At 38.6% G+C, this 18,047-nt stretch overlaps 1 protein-coding gene across 1 annotated transcript in view; it reads left to right on the top strand.

Moving 5' to 3' along the window:
• The window catches only part of PRIM2 (DNA primase subunit 2), a 285,580-nt gene that overhangs the window by 221,739 nt on the left and 45,794 nt on the right, over positions 1 to 18,047 (top strand). Inside the window, exon 11 of the mRNA XM_060164099.1 lies at positions 13,971 to 14,097. Within this exon, the coding sequence (XP_060020082.1) occupies positions 13,971 to 14,097 (127 nt within the window). The remainder of the gene's footprint in view (positions 1 to 13,970; positions 14,098 to 18,047) is intronic.

Below are 18,047 nucleotides of genomic sequence, written 5' to 3'. Positions count from 1 at the left end.
CACATACAGACTGAAAGTGAGGGGATGGAAAAAGATATTCCATGCAAATGGAAACCAAAAGAAAGCTGGAGTAGCAATTCTCATATCAGACAAAATAGACTTTAAAATAATGACTATTAGAAGAAACAAAAAAGGACACTACATAATGATCAAGGGATCAATCCAAGAAGAAGAAATAACAATTGTAAATATTTATGCACCCAACATAGGAGCACCTCAATACATAAGGCAAATACTAACAGCCATAAAAGGGGAAATGGACAGTAACACATTCACAGTAGGGAACTTTAACACCTCACTTTCACCCATGGACAGATCATCCAAAATGAAAATCAATAAGGAAAACAACCTTTAAATGATACATTAAACAAGATGGACTTAATTGATATTTATAGGACATTCCATCCAAAAACAACAGAATACACATTTTTCTCAAGTGCTCATGGAACATTCTCCAGGATAGATCATATCTTCAGTCACAAATAAAGCCTTGGTAAAATTAAGAAAATTGAAATTGTATCAAATATCTTTTCCGACCACAACGCTGAGAGACTAGATATCAATTACAGGAAAAGATCTGTAAAAAATACAAACACATGGAGGCTAAACAATTCACTACTTAATAACGAAGTGATCACTGAAGAAATCAAAAGGGAAATAAAAAAATACTTAGAAAAAAGTGACAATGGAGACACGAAGACCCAAAACCTATGGGATGCAGCAAAAGCAGTTCTAAAAGGGAAATTTATAGCAATACAAGCCTACCTCAAGAAACAGGAAACATTTCGAATAAACAACCTAACCTTGCACCTAAAGCAATTACAGAAAAAAAAAAAAAACCCGAAAGTTAGCAGAAGGAAAGAAATCATAAAAATCAGATCAGAAATAAATGAAAAAGAAATGAAGGAAATGATAGCAAAGATCAGTAAAACTAAAAGCTGGTTCTTTGAGAATAAACAAAATTGATAAACCATTAGCCAGACTCATCAAGAAAAAAAGGGAGAAGACTCAAATCAACAGAATTAGAAATGAAAAAGGAGAAGTAACAACTGACACTGCAAAAATACAAAAGATCATGAGAGATTACTACAAGCAACTCTATGCCAATAAAATGGACAACCTGGAAGATATGGACAAATTCTTAGAAATGCACAGCCTGCCAAGACTGAATCAGGAAGAAATAGAAAATATGAACAGAACAATCACAAGCACTGAAATTGAAACTGTGATTAAAAATCTTCCAACAAACAAAAGCCCAGACCAGATGGCTTCACAGGCGAATTCTATCAAACATTTAGAGAAGAGCTAACACCTATCCTTCTCAAACTCTTCAAAAATATAGCAGAGGGAGCAACACTCCCAAACTCATTCTACGAGGCCACCATCACCTTGATACCAAAACCAGACAAGGATGTCACAAAGAAAACTACAGGCCAGTATCACTGTTGAACATAGATGTGAAAATCTTCAACAAAATACTAGCAAACAGAATCCAACAGCACATTAAAAGGATCATACACCATGATCAAGTGGGGTTTATTCTAGGAATGCAAGGATTCTTCAGTAAACGCAAATCAATCAACGTGATAAACCATATTAACAAATTGAAGGAGAAAAACCATATGATCATCTCAATAGATGCAGAGAAAGCTTTCGACAAAATTCAACACCGATTTATGATAAAAACCCTGCAGAAAGTAGACATAGAGGGAACTTTCCTCAACATAATAAAGGCCATATATGACAAACCCACAACCAACATCGTCCTCAATGGTGAAAAACTGAAAGCATTTCCACTAAGATGAGGAACAAGACAAGGTTGCCCACTCTCACCACTCTTATTCAACATAGTTTTCGAAGTTTTAGCCACAGCAATTGGAGAAGAAAAGGAAATAAAAGGAATCCAAATCGGAAAAGAAGTAAAGCTGTCACTGTTTGCCGATGACATGATACTATACATAGAGAATCCTAAAGATGCTACCAGAAAGCTACAAGAGCTAACCAATGAATTTGGTAAAGTAGCAGGATACAAAATTAATGCACAGAAATCTCTGGCCTTCCTATACACTAATGATGAAAAATCTGAAAGTGAAATCAAGAAAACACTTCCATTTACCATTGCAACAGAAAGAATAAAAAATCTAGGAATAAACCTACCTAAGGAGACAAAAGACCTGTATGCAGAAAATTATAAGACATTGATGAAAGAAATTAAAGACGATACAAATAGATGGAGAGATATACCATGTTCTTGGATTGGAAGAATCAACATTGTGAAAATGACTCTACTACCCAAAGCAACCTACAGATTCAATGCAATCCCTATCAAACTACCACTGGCATTTTTCACAGAACTAGAACAAAAAATTTCACAATTTGTATAGAAACACAAAAGACCCTGAATCGCCAAAGCAATCTTGAGAACGAAAAACAGAGCTGGAGGAATCAGGCTCCCTGACTTCAGACTATACTACAAACCTACAGTAATCAAGACAGTATGGTACTGGCACAAAAACAGAAATATAGATCAATGGAACAGGATAGAAAACCCAGAGATAAACCCACGCACTTGTGGTCACCTTATCTTTGATAAAGGTGGCAGGAATGTACAGTGGAGAAAGGACAGCCTCTTCAATAAGTGGTGCTGGGAAAACTGGACAGGTACATGTAAAAGTATGAGATTAGATCACTCCCTAACACCATTCACAAAAATAAGCTCAAAATGGATTAAAGACCTAAATGTAAGGCCAGAAACTATCAAACTCTTAGAGGAAAACATAGGCGGAACACTCTGTGACATAAATCACAGCAAGATCCCTTTTGACCCACCTCCTAGAGTAATGGAAATAAAAACAAAAATAAACAAATTGGACCTAATGAAACTTCAAAGCTTTTGTACAGCAAGGGGAACTGTAAACAAGACCAACAACAACCCTCAGAATGGGAGAAAATATTTGCAAATGAAGCAACTGACAAAGGATTAATCTCCAAAATTTATAAGCAGCTCGTGCAGCTCAATAACAAAAAAACAAACAACCCAATCCAAAAATGGGCAGAAGACCTAAATAGACATTTCTCCAAAGAAGATATACAGAGTGCCAACAAACACATGAAAGAATGCTCAACATCATTAATCATTAGAGAAATGCTAATCAAAACTACAATGAGATATCATCTCACACCAGTCAGAATGGCCATCATCAAAAAATCTAGAAACAATGCTGGAGAGGGTGTGGAGAAAAGGGAACACTCTTGCACTGCTGGTGGGAATGTGAATTGGTACAGCCACTATGGAGAACAGTATGGAGGTTCCTTAAAAAACTACAAATAGAACTGCCATATGACCCAGCAATCCCACTACTGGGCATATACCCTGAGAAAACCATAATTCACAAAGAGTCATGTACCAAAATGTTCATTGCAGCTCTATTTACAGCCCGGAGATGGAAACAACCTAAGTGTCCATCATCAGATGAGTGGATAAGGAAGATGTGGCACATATATATAATGGAATATTACTCAGCCATAAAAAGAAACGAAATTGAGCTATTTGTAATGAGGTGGATGGACCTAGAGTCTGTCATACAGAGTGAAATAAGTCAGAAAGAGAAAGACAAATACCGTATGCTAACACATATATATGGAATTTAAGGAAAAAAAAAGTCATGAAGAACCTGGGGGTAGGATGAGAATGGAGATGCGGACCTGCTGGGGAATGGACTTGGGGTTATGGGGAGGGGGAGGGGTACGCTGTGACAGGGCGGGAGGGTGGCATGGACATATATACACTACCAAGCGTGGAATGGATAGCTAGTGGGAAGCAGCCGCATAGCACAGGGAGATCAGCTTTGTGACCACCTAGAGGGGTGGGGTGGGGGTTGGGGGGAGGGAGATACAAGAGGGAAGAGATATGGGAACATATGTATATGTATAACTGATCACTTTGTTGTGAAGCAGAAACTGGCACACCATTGTAAAGTAATTATACTCCAATAAGATGTAAAAAAACAAAAAAACCCCAAAATGCCTTGTTAATTCCCTTGAAAAATAAAATAGCTCTCTGTCCCTCAAAATACCTTTTAATAACTCTTCATAGAATATTTCGTGTATTTCTCTTTTGATATCCAGGTGCAGCCTTAGGGGATTCCCTCTAACCTTTAGAAAAGAAAGAAAACACTTGTCTACAACAGGAGGCAACAGATCCATATTCATCTTCTTTTTGTCCCTGAAATTGTAGAGGAAAAATCTGGCTTCCCACTGTAAATTAAAACTTTATCTCATGCCCTTTGTCATTTCAGGGAATGAGATATTCTATAATATATTTACTTTAAAAATCCAATGTAATTTTTTCTTTTGGTTGTCTGTTATGTAGCCAAACTTAGATGATTAGAAGATGACATAGAATCGAACAAGTGAAATATTAACTGTATTATTGTGACTCTGGGAAAATCATTTAATCCTTAATTATGCTGGAGCTAATTTTATAATTATGATGGAAGTAAGAGTGTGCTAAAAATCTTGTCTTTTTTGTAGAGAGTCTGGTTCATTTTTGACATTGATAGAAAAAGTGTTTTCATATGCTCTGAGTAACCACTAGAGGGTGGTCATGGGTAGCCAGTTACCCATTTGCTATTCATACAAGACTTTCTGATGCAGAAGGATTGACAATAAAGGTGGAGAGGGGAGTACTAGCAAGTGGAATCGAAAAGAAAACTGGAGTGAAAATATTAATATTGTACAAAATGCAGTACAAGAGAAAACTATTAAACAGGAAAACAGTTATATTTCTATATGTTGATAAAAGGTGTACTCTACCAGGAATATATGACATTTCTAAACCTTTATGCACCCAGAAAGATATCATTGAAATATATCTATATATGTAAATATTTAAATGTTTATTATAAAAATATTTAGATATTTCTTAACATCTGTAAGGTGTTAAGATGTAAGAGTTATATTTTTGCAGTCATCCTGGCAGCTCTTCAGAACCTTAGATTTATTGCACATAATATGCACAGTAGGTTATAAGCAGTATCTTGAGACATCTTTTTAATGATAAAGCTAGATCTTTAAAATTCTGTCATAACAGAAATTCAGTTCTAGAAAATACTAACACTGTGGATAACATAATGTAGAAAAGCAAAGTATGAAAAATTTTTTGACAAAAACTAAATATGGGAAAATGAGTAAATAGGATAAAACTAATCTAGCAGAAGTTAAATAAATGTACATTTATTTTGATTTCAAAATGTTTGTAAAAGATTAGTACTATATCTATGAAGAGGGAGCCTTTCATTGAGCAATGAAAAGCTCTCATCAGCTCACTTCTGTGTGGTCGCTGATTGCAGGCTTCGACAGTGGTTTCAGTTTGCTTCTCTTGTTTCCAGTGAGTGAAAAGACCAGTTTATGTGGGCTGAGCCAGCTGGTCTTGGACCAGAGCATCAGGCAGCCTGCTTCTTTGCTTTTCTGTTGGGGTTTGTTTGATGTTGGCTCTTCAGCTACCAGTGAGATAGAGACTAAGTTGGCCACCTTTTAAGGGCTATTAAATTTAGTCTTTTAGGCTATAAGTATGTGATTCAGTAAATGCTTTTACTTTAGTGAATGAAGGTTTGTCTGTGGTTTCTGTCTTCAAATGTTGGGAAATTATATTTGGAATTTTAATAAATTTTCATTCACTGTTATGTTGGTGGCATCCATACCAGTGAATAAAGCAGATTTTCTAAAACAGGCGTTTCAGGTGGGATGCTGAAAATTCTATCACTAATCTGTCCTTTCCTAGTATCAGGCAAACTGTCTGAACAGTTGGAGATCTTTTTTTTTTTTAATTGAAGTATGGTTGATTTACAATGTTGTATTAGTTTCAGGTGTACAGCAAAGTGATTCGGTTTTTTATATTTATATATATATATATATATGTATGTATACACATACACATTCTTTTTCATATTCTACATTATGGTTTATTACAAGATACTGAATATATAGTTCCCTGTGCTGTACAGTAGGGCCTTGTTGTTTAAGGTGATTAAAGGCTGATTAGTGGCCCACCTCATGATTCTCCCAGCCCATCTCCTCTCGGTTGAATTGTCAAGGCCTCTATTTAAATAATGTTAAGATATGGTAGTTAGCGATGGGAATTTGCCAACTCTCCTTTGTCACTGAAAACTAACAGAATGGTCAGTATAAGATTTGCTTTTGGTCCTCTGGTGGGGCGATCTGATGAGCACATGTACAAGGAAGATGCTCAGTGGTTCAGCCTCGTGAACAGCTGCAGTTTGCTAGGCTTCACGCTGGCCTTGGTTACAGCCTAGACCGAGAAGTACACAAAGTAGGCAGTGCAGAGACAAGGGTTCTTTCCCTCATTCGCCCTGTGGTTGAGGACTAAACCCCCTGCTCCTTGCTCTCCTACACCCTCAGGGCTGCATTAGATGCTGGCTGATGCCTGCTCCAGCTCTTAAATTCCGACTGATGAGGAAGCTACATTTGCTGAAACTCCAGGTCCAGGTGCCAGGGAGGTGAGCGATGCTGTGTACTGCATCCTTCCTCTCTGCTTTCATACCCCCTTTTCCCTGATTTTGTACCCCAGTTCCTTGTCATGTGCCACCTAGAATGGTAGAGGGGACAAATATCAAGAGTGCCTAGGGCTTCCTTGGTAGCTCAGTGGTTAAGAATCCACCCGCCGATGCAGGGGACATGGGTTTGAGCCCTGGTCCAGGAAGATCCCACGTGCTGTGGAGCAACTAATAAGCCTGTGCGCCACAATTACTGAGCCTGCACTCTAGAGCCCACAAGTCACAACTACTGAGCCCACATGCCACAACTACTGAAGCCCGCGCACCTAGAGCCCATCTGTGTTCTGCAACAAGAGAAGCCACTGCAATGAGAAGCCTGCGCGCACCGCAAGGAAGAGTAGCCCTCGTTCGCTGCAACTAGAGAAAGCCCGCATGCAGCAATGAAGACCCAACCCAGCCCAAAATAAATAAATAAATAGATTTATTTTTTTTTTTAAAAAAAAGTACCTGGTAATTTGGAAGCATGATGAAATACTTTTTAGTGTTTCTTCATTTCAGATGGTTAACTTCAAATTTATCATTTTTAATGATTCTAAAATCATGGTAAATTAGGAACTAAATAAATGCTATGTGAGTGGCTTGTTAGAGTTACCATTTCTTTGAGAGTAGACTCTTTTCCCTGGTATACAGTAGAATCAGAAACATTTTGTTTACCTGTGGTTCAGTGTGACTTTCAGATGTCCCTGAAGCAACTGAGTGACAGCAGGGAAGCAGCCTACAGATGCATGTTTGCCATGGATAACTGACAGTTGCCTGTACTTATTTATTAATTTTCTCCCATTTATAATTTTGTAGTAGTTTCTAGAAAGTAAAAGAGTAAGATTTTAAATTCCATCTCTTTTCTACTAAGTAATTGAAATAACTAATCATTTGACCTCTTGAAATCTTAGTTTGCATATTTATAAAATAGGGATACCTAACTTCCATACCTTACAAGTAGTAAAGGGTCTAAGAAGAATCATTTCGTCACCACTAAAGATCTGTGTAAATGTAAGCTATTATTATTGAAACATCACTAAGCATAATTTTGGTTTTATTGCTAAAAACAGTAGTACAATTGTACTAAATTCTCCATTAGGAATTTAGAAATGATGTTCTTTATTTAATATCTGAATGAATAGATACAGTTAGAATGATGGAGATCACAGAGCCCCAGGTCACAGAAGATCCTCAAGTCTTGTCTTCTGAGTCCATTTGGGTATAGTCCTTGTAGCAGAATATGAAAGAGACATACCAACCCACTAACCCCACACCACCTGTGTTCATGAACACAATGCTCTCCACTTCCCTCTGAGGATTATGGCAGGTTTTTGATACACAGCTGATCTTTCTTTTGATCATTTGGCTCCACTGAAAGTGATCTGCTTAATCAACTACCTTATAAACTTACATAGGATCATTTTATTCAATACTTTTTCTGTGGATTTTTAGCATTTCACTATTTTTTATTTTCTAACAAAGTGGGGAATCCAAATTTTAAAATTTTAGCGTGACGCTGCCTCAGGGGAAATTTGAAGAAAAGAAAAATATGCATGTTCTCGAGTCTAGAACTGAAAACGTTCTCCATGGAAAGGGATTAGGATATGAACATTTTTAATTTTTTAAGGAACCTCCATACTGTTCTCCATAGTGGCTGCACCAGTTTATATTCCCACCAACGGTGTAGGAGTGTTCCCTTTTCTCTACACCCTCTCCAGCATTTGTTGTTTTCACACCTTTTGCTGATGGCCATTCTAACCAGCATGAGGTGATACCTCACTGTAGTTTTGATTTGCATTTCTCTGATGATTAGCGATGTTGAGCATCTTTTCATGTGCTTGTTGGCCATCTGTATGTCTTCTTTGGAGAAATGTCTGTTTAGGTCTTCTGCCCATTTTTTTGATTGGTTTGTTTTTCTGATATTGATAACTCAAAAATATATTCAATTCAAAGCTTATTCTGTGTTAGAAGCTATGCCACGTGCCTTATGAAGATGAGCTATTAGCTCATCTTCACACCAACCCTGGATATGAAGTATTACTCCTTTATTTTTATATACTGTGTAAGGGAATTGTTATAAAGATGATGAGTCACCTGCCCAAGGTCACACAGCTAACATGTGGTAGAGACAAGATTTAAACTCAGGTATTTGACTTAAAGCCCTTGTCTTAACTATCAGCCTTTGGTCTCTAAGTCTCCTTCAGTGTGTTGTTTGGTTAGAATGTATATGATGTTTCAGTGACCTCAAAGAGTTAAACTGTGGTTAAAGTTAAGAGTTAAAGAGAAGTATTTGCAATCTGTAGGTGACTGATTACAAAATTAGTTTTACAAATAATTGAGTAATTTCGTAAGTAAGCATTTAAAGGGTGGGCATTATGTATTAAATGCCTATGGCACGCATTCTGCTTATTAACATTGTAAGTAAAGCTTTAGGGAAGTGACAAGAGAAGAGATAATCAATGATCACAAGCTGTAGGAGAGTCAGCAAGAATGTGTGTCAAGGAGAGACCATGGGTGGTTTCACGCCCTTCCCCAAGTACAGGTCTGTTTACACGTGTGGCCCTGCTGCTGAGCTGTGCCTTCCTGTTGGCACTTGTGGCAACTAAACTTCCTGGGGCCCCTCGTGATGATGTGTGGGATGCTGGATCTGGGCATTGAAGGAGGGCCCTTTGTAGTTGGCAGACTTGCCCTCTGTGTGTTTTTAAATATGTAAATGAGAATTCCAAATTCTTGTGAGTAGGAAACAACTCACCAAAAAAGGATTGAAAATGTCTTTGTTAAAAATTACCATATCCTTACCCTGTTCTCTGCCCACATATATATGGTTGTTTTGCCTCACTTAGGTCAAGATTTTCCTTTTTGAATATAAATCTCTCTCTGAAGGGCACTTGGTTTGCAACCATTCTCACTTTACTGTGCAAGCTAAGCTTGACTTATGAAAGACAGGTTTTGATGTTCTGACAGTGGGAGTAATACTTGGTCTGCGGGCTTTTCTTGGTAGGAAAGACTTTCTTCTAAGGAAGACCATGCACTGCTCATGACAGTTAGAGGTTTACTCATGACCTCTGAGAGGATTTGGGTGTAAATACTATAAAAAATGTAATAAGATGCAGTCGCTGGGCCCCAGGTGGAGCTGGGGTGGGAGGCAGACTTGTGAGGGAGACTCTGAAAGAGACGGGTAGGAGCAGGATGAGGATGCGCCTGCTTTATCATGTTTCTTGAGTTCTACTGGTAACATAGTGGCCCTGAAAATGATTTGCTGCTGACTTGAGCAGAAATGCAGATTGCAGTGCCACGGGACTAATTTGGAAGGTTGCCAGCTTCCACTCAACCACCTTCAGGCCTGGTGTTGATTTTCTGGCATTTCCCGTTGCTGGCTGGAGTGGAATGGAGGAGCCAAGGCGGAAAAGAGTGTTTCCACCTGGTTCTCACCCGCTCTTCCCATGTGAACCTTACAGTTGTTCCTTTGAGTTGTGAATGTGGACACCTGGAAAGTAAGTATTCCCTAAAAAACGTTACCCAATAAATGTACCTTCTACACAATATTTCAAGAGTTTGCCAGTCTGAAAACTAGAGAAGACAGTTTGTATGATAAATACGTGAATAGCCCGAAAGCTTAGTAAGGTCCAAATTTTAGACATATGTACACATAAGCGGGAAGTAAATTGGAAAGGAAAGGGAGGGGAAAGATAATAATTATCGCTTTTCTTCCTTTAGAGAGGGTAGCTTTTCATTACTTTAACATAATGGCTGACCAAAAAGTTCTTTCAGTGTTTTCTGATGAATGTACAGAAATCTTATGTCTAATTAAATTCAATTCATACCTAAAAGTTTGCACAAGGAGATTGATTATAGTTAATGCTTATGACTAAACAAATAGAAGTTGTCCATAAAATATGTTTGCTGGAACTTTTAACATTCTTGTTTTCACCAGTGAAATTTAATCGTAATTTGAAAATTTTCTTTCTTGAAAGTTTTCTGTTGAAATGCCATTTGTTTTCCTGGTTGTAGATTGCTTGTGGGCAGATAGGTAGTTATGAAACTGTAAGCTACTGACTGCTGAAAATTCCAGCAGTCTTTTTTTTTTTTTAAGTATAAATTGATAAACTGATTCTAAAATTTATATGGAAATGCAAGGACATAAAATAGCCAAAATAATATTGAAAAAAACCAAAGCAGGAGGACTTACATTATCTGAATTTGAGACTTATTCTAAAGATTTTGTAAAGAGAACAGTGTGGCATTGGCAAAAGTATGGAACTATAGAGCAATGGAATAAAATATCTTCAATAAATGGTGTTAGAAAAAGTGTTATCCAGTTCACATGGGGGTGAAGGATACCGGATATGCCATCCAAAATAACGCAATTTTGGCATGTTGACTGAAAAAAATGCACAATGTGAGAGTTGTGAGTTAAGTTTTATTTGGGGCAAAATGAGAACTATAGCCTGGGAGACAGCCTCTCAGATAGCTCTGAGGAACTTCTCCAAAGAGGTAAGGGGGGAAGGTCCGTATGTATGTGATTTTAGTGACAGGGGTACATGCAGTCAAGCACACATTTCAGCAGAAGGTTGCTGCTCATCACGAGGAAGATGCAAGAAATTAGGCTCATAAAATTAGGCTCATAAAATCTTTACCTGAAAGTATCTAACTATCTGAAGGCTTTTTCACAGTTATACCAGAGCACAGAGTGCCTCCTTCCTGATCTCAGCCCTGAACTCCTTTCAAGCGGTGTTGAAGGTCAGCAACTGCAGTGGCCAGGGACCTCATCCTTGTAGAGGCAGATGGCAAGTGACAATTTCCAATTGTCAGGCATAAGGATTATTTTGAGCTAAAGGATGAGCAGATGCAGGAAAAGCTCTCTCCTCCCCTAACTGCCTAAGGATACAGTATAAATTTCCCCTCTTATAAAGGAAATTTACATTTGTAATGTTATCTCTGTACCAGGAAGAAAGCTACCCAAGTCTTATCTGCAGAACAAGCCAACCCTTATTTACCCTGTATTTCCTCCCCTCCCCTTCTCAGAACTTGCTTCCCCAACCCAGAATCCCTAAACCCCTTTTCCTTGATTTAGCCTAAGATGATGTTTAAGCTTCAGTCATCAGCCTACCTCCTTGAGTCGTATCTCTTTGTACATATACTTATGTACAAATGTAATTAAGTGGGGGGTTTTTTCCTTGTTAATCTGTCTTTTATCAGTTTGATTCATGGGCCCCAGCCATTTAACCTAGGAGGGTAGAGGGAAAAATATTTTTCTTTCCCTACAGGGGATAAAAAGAGAACATACGAAAATTAACTCGAGATGAATCAGGACCTAGACTGAAAAGCTAAAACATTATGGCTTCTAAAGGACAATACAGAATATCTCTGCAACCTATCTTAGAGAGGACACAGAGAGCACTGCCATAAAAACGTGATTTAATTAGCATTCATCAAAAATAAAAACATCTGCTCATCTTGTCAAAAAGTAACATCAAGAAAATAGACAAGCCACAGACTGAGAAAATATTTGTAACACCTAACAGGTTTGTATCCAGAATATATGAAGAATTCTTTCAATGGAATAATTGTCAACCCAGATTCTAAAAAGACTTGAACAGACACTTTACAAAATAAGGCATATCACAGCCAAGAAAGCACATGAAAAAGTACTCAACAGTGTTTGTCATCAGGGAAATGCAGAATGAGATGCCACTACCCATCTATTAGAATGGCTAAAATGAATGAAATTGACACCACCACACTTTGGGGAGAATGTGGAACTCTCATGCATTGCTGATGGGGTATAAAATAGTACAGCCATTCTGGAAAATGGTTAGCAGCAATTCTATTCCTGCGTATTTATCTGAGAGAAATGAAAATAATGTCCACAAAAGTCATCTGCAAGAATGTGCATGGCAGCTTTACTGATAACAGCCCCAAACTGGAAAAGCCCAGGTGTCCATCTGCAGGAGACTAGGTAAACTACCTGGTATATTCATACAGTGGAACAATCTGCTGGTACATGTGACAGTACATGTGATGCATGGATCAATCTCAAAAACATGAAAAGACATGAAAAAGTCAGACACAAAATACTTAAGACTGTACAGGGCTTCCCTGGTGGTGCAGTGGTTGGGAGTCCGCCTGCTGATGCGGGGGACGCGGGTTCGTGCCCCGGTCCGGGAGGATCCCACATGCTGTGGAGCGGCTGGGCCCGTGAGCCATGGCCGCTGGGCCTGCGCGTCCGGAGCCTGTGCTCCGCGGCAGCGGGAGAGGCCGCGGCGGCGGGAGAGGCCCGCGTACCGCAAAAAACAAAAACAAAAGACTGTACAATTCCATTTATGTGAAGTTATAGAATAGCTAAAGCCACGGTGACAAAAGTCAGACCAATAGTTGCTTCTGGGTGTGGAGGGCGGGGAAGAATGCTGAGAATGCTGAGGGGCTCAGGGGGCCTCTTGGATGGTGGAAACATGCTGTCTCTTGATGCGGGTATGTGTTACATCAAACTGTAGACCTGAGATCTGTGCATTTCACTAAATGTAAATTGTAGCCTCAAATTTAAAAATCTCACCCCTAAACAACAGGGACCTACTATATACTACAGGGAATTATATTTGATATATTGTAATAACCTATAGTGGAAAGAATCTGAAAAAGAATATAATATATATAAATATAATTGAATCACTTTGCTGTATACCAAAAACTAACACAACATTGTAAATCAACTATACTTAAATGAAAAAATCTCACGCATAAAAACCCACAGTATTTTCCAATCTCTTATTCTGATTCTCTGTCCTGCTTTCCTGAAAGTATTAGATAGCTTAGACCCACTATACTGAGCCTTTCAATAAATATGAGTTCCTTTTTTCTTCTTATCCCTCCCATTTCGAAGTCCTTCCCATGCCATTACCTTGCATTTTGAACATGAGTCAGGAATTCCGGGCAGGAGACAATCACAGTAGTTCCTTCATCAAGCATTTGCTGACTGCTTGTTTTGTATAGTGAAAATCCAGAGGAAGACATTAATTAGTTAGGAGACACTTCAAAAGTAGAATAGGCAGGATGTGGGAATTCAGGGAAGACTAGGATAAAGGGAGTAGAGAAGATGATTTACATCTAGCATGATCTTTGGAATCAAACCAAGAAATGAGCAAATCGATGATTATTCTCAGGAAAGGATTATCCTCATCTTTAAACATATAAACATAAGGTGTCTCTAACCTGAGAAATGTGTTTCCTTTAAGTTTTTTACCTTTAAAAACCTGTAAAGGACCGAAATGTTATATTGGTATAAATGTACATCTGCCTGTGAATGCTAAATTTATTTTAGAAAAATCACTTTGTACTCTTCGATTCCAGTGGGCACTGTTGACACCACCAGTACGATGCTGGCTTACTTTGTCTCTTCTTTCTTTTTCCTCTCATCAGTTTGATAAAGGCTACTCTTACAACATCCGTCATAGCTTTGGAAAGGAAGGCAAGAGGACAGACTATACGCCTTACAGTTGCCTGAAGATTATCCTAACCAACCCACCAAGCCAAGGGGATTATCATGGTAAGTGCTTCCTCTGGATGTGTCTGTGATGTACAGGAACCCAGGAGCTCTGTAGGAAACACTGAAACAGTGGAATGGTTTTTGCATTACTAAGGGGAACGGGTTTGTAGCTTGTGTCGGTCATCAGGTCAAGCCAGAGCTCCACTAGCTTCTAGTGGTATGTCTTATTATTGAGCTGGGTCAGCACAAGAAAGTGGTTCTGCTGTGCTCTACTTTGTGCTGGACTGGGCTCTTTAGTCCTCCGTCCCCTTCACCTGCTATTCTCTTTCTCCTGTTCTGCATGTGTCTTAGAAGGCTGATGCGAGTTCTTCAAAGCTTTTAAAAATTGAGTGCCTCGAATTTTGGAACAGTAGATTGATCAATTTTCAAAGACTACTGAGGGAGAGTGTGTTTTATTCTCATTACTATCATCTGATTAACAAAGATTGAGGGATTTAACAAGTCACAGTTTCAAACATCTATCAATTTGCCTAAGTTGTAGATTAAAAAGAAAGTTAATCTGTTTTCTGTAGATTTCTGAGTTTAACAACTTTTTTCTAAAATAGTTCTCTGAGCATACCTTGAAAAGCTCCTCACTTGTCTGGTATGTGAGAGGATGATTTAATAGTCCATATTAGTTAAATTTTCTAGATTACCAAAGCTGACTGCAATATGTGTCAAAACTTTTTCTTGTTTTAATTTCATCTTAAATGAAATTCTTTTTTAGAAGATCACACACTTGCAGGCTGTTAAAGATCCAAAAAATCTCAAATGGAATTTTAAGAAAGATGCTTCATGTGTCCAAAGCATTCATATTTAGTAGATGGCAAAGGTGGCCAGTCCTGGAACACACAGTGAGCGGTTTTCACCGCTTGTGTCAGGCACTTACGGAGCTTTTAGAAATACAGGCTCAGGCTCCACCCTCAGACGCATAAACTCAGATTTATTTGCTAGTTCTCTGGGTGATTTTGATGTCTTCTACACTTTGAAAACAACTGACCAGATACTTGTGGTGAGAAAGTCTGTAGCTTTTCCCAGTGGCCACACCAGGGAGTAACTTACACTGAGCTTGGCCAAGTGAAGCTCCCAATGGTTCTGTCGGTTTCCAGGTCCTCACACTCAGCACTTACTTAGTTGATTTTTATTAGCTTAAAGACAGGATTTTATATTTCTTCTTCCTGTTTTTGTATCTTATTTATTCTGGTCCATTCTGTTTGTTTTACTTTGTTTTTAATTTAAACTCTATCAGCTAGAAAATAATACACAGCTAACTCTTGAACAGCAGGGGTTTGAACTGCGTGGGTCCATCTTACACGCAGATTTTTTCCAACAAATATATACAGTACTACACGATCCGAGGTTGGCTGAATCTGAGGATGTGGAACCTCGGATACGGAGGGCTAACTGTGGGACTTGGGTACCTGCAGACTTTGATATCCCAGGCAGGTCCCAGAACCAGTCCTCTGTGGATGCTGAGGGACCACTGTACTTAGCAAACACTCAACGAGCTCGTATTGTTTTTTAGACACATTGATCTACCCTTTCTTTAAGTGAGTAAGTTATAGTTTTGTGGAGCAGTTTTAGGGTCACAGCAGTACTGAGCAGGAGGTATAGAGAGTTCCCGGGTGCCCTCTGCCCCACATTTGCTCAGCTGTCCCCATGTCAACACGGCCCGCAGCAGAGGGCTTGTCCCTATGAGCTGAGGATGTGCTGTCTGCCGCTGTTGGGTGTAGCCAGTTATGGATATCATTTCTGTCCCGGAATGATGGTGCTCGTGAGCTCACTGTGTTGTTGCAGATTCTCCATCTGCGGGATCTGTCCAGCTTGATGGAGGGGGAGTCCAGCAGTGGAGTCAGCACTTCTCCTTGCAATTCTGTCAGGTTTTCCCTGATGTGTTTTGATGCTCTTTTGTTAAGTGCATACACATTACGGATGGTGATGTCTTCTTGGAGTATTCACCCCTTATCGTTATGTAATGCCCCTTTTTATCCTGCATAAACTCCCATCCTTTGAACACTGCTCTGTCTGAAAGTAACATAGATACTCCCACTTTCTTTGATTTGTGTTAGCATGGTGTATCTTTCTCTGTCTTTACTTTCAATCCATGAGTCTTTAAAGTGGCTTTCTTGTATACAACATACCGTAGGGTCTTGATTTTGATCCATTCTGACAATCTATTTTTAATTGGTGACCACTGACGTTTAAAGTAATGATTGGTATAGTTGGATTAATGGCTGCCATATTTGTTAGTGTTTTTTATTTGTTGCCCTTATTCTTTGTTTTTGTCTTACACACATTTTCTGCCTTTTGTGGTTTTAACTGAGCATTTTATGATTCCATTTTTTTTCTCTTCTTAGCATATCTATTGTACTTCTTTTGTTACTTTTTAAATTAGTTTTATTTTTTAAAGAGTTTTCACTATATGTGTACAACTAATCCAACTCTCTTTTCAAATCACCACATCACACATAAGTAATGCAAGTACCTTATAATAATGAATATCTCTACTTCCCTGTATCATTCTGTCATTCATTTCATTTATATCTAAGAATATATAAACACACACAGATATATACATAAACATGCATAACAGAATACACTGTTCCCATTACTTTGAACAAACTGTTATCTGTCAGATTAGTTATGAATAAGGAAAATAAAAGTTTTTATATTACCTTTCCTTATCATTCTCTGATGTTCAAATTTTCTTTGGGTAGATCTGAATTTCTGGTTTGTATCATTTTATTTCTCTTTAAAGAACTTCTTTTAATGTTTCTTGCCCTGCAGGTCTGGCAACAGATTACCTGAATTTTTTTTTGTCAGAGAAAATCCTTATTTCTCCTCTTTTGAAGGAGAATTTCTCAGGGTACAGAATTCTGGGTTTGAGGGATTTTTTTCTCTCAACAGTTTAACTGTTTCACTCCACTCTCTTCTTGCACAGTTTCTGAGGATAGGTTAGATATAATTGTTTTCTTTGCTTCTCTGTAGGTAAGGTGTTTCCCCTTTGGCTTCTTTCAAGATTTTTCTTTGTTATTGATTTTCTGAAGTATGAATATAATATGCCTAGCTGCCTTTTTTTGGCATTTATCCTGCTTGGTGTTCTCTGAGCTTCCTGGGTCTGTGGTTTGGTGTCTGACATTAATTTGGGGGAAATTCTCTGTCATTATTGCTTCTGTTTCTTTCTCTCTCTCTCCTCCTTCTGGTATTCCCATTCTCATATGTTACACCTTTCATAGTTGTTCACAGTTCTTGGCTATTCTGTTCTTGTTGTTTTTCCTTTTGTTTTTTTGGTTTTGAAGTTTCTATTGACATATCCTCAAGCACAGAGATCTTTTCCTCAGCTGTGTCTGCTAATAAGCCCATCAAAGGCATTCTTCATTTCTCTTACAGTGTTTGCATCTCTTTTTGATTCTTCTTTAGAATTTCCATCTGTCTGCTTACATTACACATCTGTTCTTGCATGTTGTCTACTTTTTCCGGTAGAGCCCTCAGCATATTAATCATAGTTAATTTAAGTTCCCAGTCTGATAACTCCAATATCCCTGCCTTATCTGGCTCTAATTCTGACACGTTTTCCGTCTCTTCACACTGTTATTTTTTGTTGAAAGGTAGACGTGAGAAACTCCAGTACATAGGTCTGTAGTGATGCGGTGGTGAGCAGGGGGGTGTCTATAGTGTTGGATTGGGTAATTGGGTCTCAGTGTTTAGTGACCCTGTGGCTGTGGGCTGTGAACGTCAACAGTGATTCTCAGCTTCCTCCCTTTGGGGGGACAGGACGGCCCCAGGAGGCTGGAGCTGGGCATTTCTCTTCCCCCAGGTAGGTCAGGCTCTGGTAAAATAGTTTCTCCTGAGGGCAGCCTTACTAAGAGGAACAGAGTACTCCAGAGTATTTAAAATGGTACCTTTGCTTACCCCCGTGCTAGAGCATGAGGGGGATTTCTCTGTTATTCACTGTGAGCACCTGGTAGAGC

The sequence above is a fragment of the Lagenorhynchus albirostris genome, chromosome 10, assembly GCF_949774975.1.
Source record: "Lagenorhynchus albirostris chromosome 10, mLagAlb1.1, whole genome shotgun sequence".
NCBI lineage: Eukaryota > Metazoa > Chordata > Mammalia > Artiodactyla > Delphinidae > Lagenorhynchus > Lagenorhynchus albirostris.
The sequence above is the reverse complement of the archived record's forward strand: the minus strand, read 5'-3'. Positions and strand labels throughout refer to the sequence as shown.